Here is a 3,481-nt window from a genome sequence, read left to right as displayed (position 1 = left end):
TTAGGTTTTAAATAAAGAATGAAATGGAATTCTGTGTCTGTGGATAACCGTAGCCAGAACATCGGATTTATTCTACTCTGTTATTTAAATGCAGCATAAGAATAAATACAGGAAACTAAAATCAATGTCCTGTTAATATAAAACATCCCTATTATAAACGCGAGACTGTGACTGCCACTATCCTCAGATCCTGGTTCGCTACAGGAAGAGGAAAGCAATATAAATGTCCATTTATGACATATGAGATGACAGAAGATATGGTTAAAATCGGTTCAAGCTTCATACAGAAAGTAGTGAGATACTGCAAGCTGCAAGTCAATACTCAGATGTCTTTTGAGCCTCATAAGGCTTTAAAAACACTTACAGAAAGAAGTCGACAAGACATCAACAAAAAAAAATAAAATAAAAAAAAACCATTGACAAAATAAATAGCACTGTCAGCTACACATGAGGCACAAGACTTTATAAATTATCAGACCCTTTAGGTAATGTGACTAACTAATAGAATTAAAATCTTAAAGTGAATAAATGATTAAGAACTGCATGAATCTTAAGATTAAAAAAAAAGTATGAATAAAAATATAAAAAAGCAATTTCATGTTTTTGATGGCGATATATTCGTAATTTTGAAGTTTCAGATATTGTGCCACGAACAACCACTTTTAAAATTTAAAGTAAAAATAAATGTTTATAACTGACCACCTTGACTGATTTTATACCTTTTTTATTTGATTTGCTGTTGCTATGCAACTGTCACACAGTTAATAAAGCGCCAAAAAGTCAATAAAGTGCTTTTATTAAAGTAAAAACATTTTTTGTGTGTGTGTCAAATATACATCACAGTTTACAAATGCCTTCAGGATTTCTTCAACATGCTTAAAGAGGATACTTTCTCTTGCATTTTGCAGCATGACAATTCACCGAGAATCAAACCAACATTAACCCCGATCCGGTAGAGACCATTAAACATTTTGGCAATTAGTTCGAGTTAAGACTTCTACCCAAATACCAAAAGTTAAATTAGGTTTTAAATAAAGAATGAAATGGAATTCTGTGTCTGTGGATAACCGTAGCCAGAACATCGGATTTATTCTACTCTGTTATTTAAATGCAGCATAAGAATAAATACAGGAAACTAAAATCAATGTCCTGTTAATATAAAACATCCCTATTATAAACGCGAGACTGTGACTGCCACTATCCTCAGATCCTGGTTCGCTACAGGAAGAGGAAAGCAATATAAATGTCCATTTATGACATATAATGAGATGACAGAAGATATGGTTAAAATCGGTTCAAGCTTCATACAGAAAGTAGTGAGATACTGCAAGCTGCAATTCAATACTCAGATGTCTTTTGAGCCTCACAAGGCTTTAAAAACACTTACAGAAAGAAGTCGACAAGACATCAACAAAAAAAAACCAAAAAAAAAACCATTGACAAAATAAATAGCACTGTCAGCTACAACAGGAAGGAACAGCGTGAGATTCCCTAAAGATTCCCAAACAGAGCAGGGCAGGTTCTTCCACATTTACCACATCAGAACCTCATTCAGCAAACAATGCTGTCCAACCACACATTCCCACAGACAAAAACAGCTGGGTTTCTTGTCACACATTGTCTCACACCTAGTCCTTTAGTGTAGCATGAGGTTTGGTTGGTGCCAGAAAAGTGACCCAGTACTGCCACATTCATTCTTTGCATTACAACATACTCATGGCGATCTAAGCGGTTTTATTGTATCATTTTACAAATTAGGCAGACTAAAAGCTTGAGGCGTATCAGCTTACATCGGACAGGCCTTTTCAGAAATATCCCGGTCTGTATGAGTGCCTCTCACTTCGACGAGGCACGGCGGTGTGATTTATTGCCTTTACAGTAGAGATGCTTCAGTCAGAAGTTGTCTAATGACAAAAGCACACGAAAAGGCTGAAAATGGTACTCTCCTACTGCTTTGTGTAAAACATTAATTTCTTTCACTTTCCTTGGCTGCGTATAAAATGGTTTTAAAGGAACCGACAACTGGTGAGTATCAGTTTAACCCTGAGATATAACGTTAACGCTAACGTTAATGCAAAACAACCTTCCTTTGCGTCAAAACAAGCAATACAGCTTGATCTAGTCATAGGACGTACAAACTCATGGACGTCACAACCTTTCTACCATGTAATCTTAAAAAAGCAGCACTGGATTTCCTGTCAAATACATGCATGATCACTTCTTTGAAGGAGGAAAAGGAAGTGGGAAAATGCAGTCAAATGCTCACGAAACAAAATGTTTGCCTATGGTTTAAGGATAAAGCAGCAGAAATGTTCGGATGTTGGCTGCAAACCCAAGATGTAAATATGTGTAGTCAGTCGTATGTCAGTGGCTGGCAACAGAGAACTGCTGAATCTGAAGAAGGGTGTAAATAAAAAGGTTTAATGGTTATGGCAATAACAGGAACTCCCTTTTTCTTTCCTTCCCTCATCTTACTAGGTCACTTCTCTGTTAAGGAGAGTTGTAAAATCCTCTGTAATTCCTCTTCTTCCTCCTTCCTTCTCCTTTCCTCCTCCTCCTGTGCCCGGGACGAGAGCTCCATAGCCAATCGCAGCTCAGAGTCGGGGCTGGAGGTGGAGCCAGGGCTTGAGGGTGTGGTGTCACTAAGGTCTACTAAAACTCCTTCAGACCCAGACCTGAGGTATTGTGACAGAAAGAGACGGTTTAAGAAAATGCACCCTACCCATACTTTTCTTCTGCTCAAAAGTTTGTGAAATGTTTTTGAAAGACGTTTCATATGCATTAATTCGATCAAAAATACAAATGCAAATAAAAGTAAAAAGTATTCAAATGTAAAAATCGTGTTTTTTGTTTTAAAACGTCATTTGTTCCTGTGATGCCAAAGCGAATCTTTCTGCTATTATTCAATTTTTTAGTGTCACATGATCTTTCAAAATCAATTTTTCTACTAATCTAATATTCAGATTTGGTGCTCAAGAAACATTTCTTATTTCCATCAATACTGAAAACAGTTTGTTTTCAGGATTCTTTGATGAATAGAAAGTTTAAAAGAGCATTTTTTAAATAGAAATGTTTTGTAACATTATAAATGTCTTTATTTTCTACATCAATTTAATGCACTCTAGGCTTGCCGCGATAGACGGTGTTGACGGTGATACCGTTGTTAAGCCGCAACACCGGTTATGTCACTTGCCCACTCCATTAGGCTTGCCGCGATAGACGGTGTTGACGGTGATACCGCTGTTAAGCCGCAACACCGGTTACGTTACTTGCCCACCGCGGCACCGACCCCCACCGTCGTTTTGATTTTTTTATAGTAACAAAAATCATTTAGTTCAGTGAAAGAACAGACACTACAATTAAAAACTGAACGCGGCTGCTCAATGCAGCGTGCCTCAGATTTCACTTATCCAGTGAGGAGAGTGAGTCAAGCTAACTGACAAGAAGAGTGAGGTGAGACAGACAAGACGATGGCGGATGA

General features: G+C 37.4%; 1 protein-coding gene across 1 annotated transcript in view; it reads right to left on the bottom strand.

Moving 5' to 3' along the window:
• Positions 1-775: 775 nt before the first annotated feature.
• LOC107654597 (ankyrin repeat domain-containing protein 13A-like) overlaps positions 776-3,481 on the bottom strand; it is an 8,901-nt gene continuing 6,195 nt past the window's right edge. Inside the window, exon 10 of the mRNA XM_016441748.1 lies at positions 776-2,675. Within this exon, the coding sequence (XP_016297234.1) occupies positions 2,480-2,675 (196 nt within the window). The 3' untranslated portion in view covers positions 776-2,479. The remainder of the gene's footprint in view (positions 2,676-3,481) is intronic.

This window comes from Sinocyclocheilus anshuiensis, unplaced genomic scaffold, assembly GCF_001515605.1.
Source record: "Sinocyclocheilus anshuiensis isolate Anshui unplaced genomic scaffold, SAMN03320099.WGS_v1.1 scaffold799, whole genome shotgun sequence".
Lineage (NCBI taxonomy): Eukaryota > Metazoa > Chordata > Actinopteri > Cypriniformes > Cyprinidae > Sinocyclocheilus > Sinocyclocheilus anshuiensis.
The sequence above is the reverse complement of the archived record's forward strand: the minus strand, read 5'-3'. Positions and strand labels throughout refer to the sequence as shown.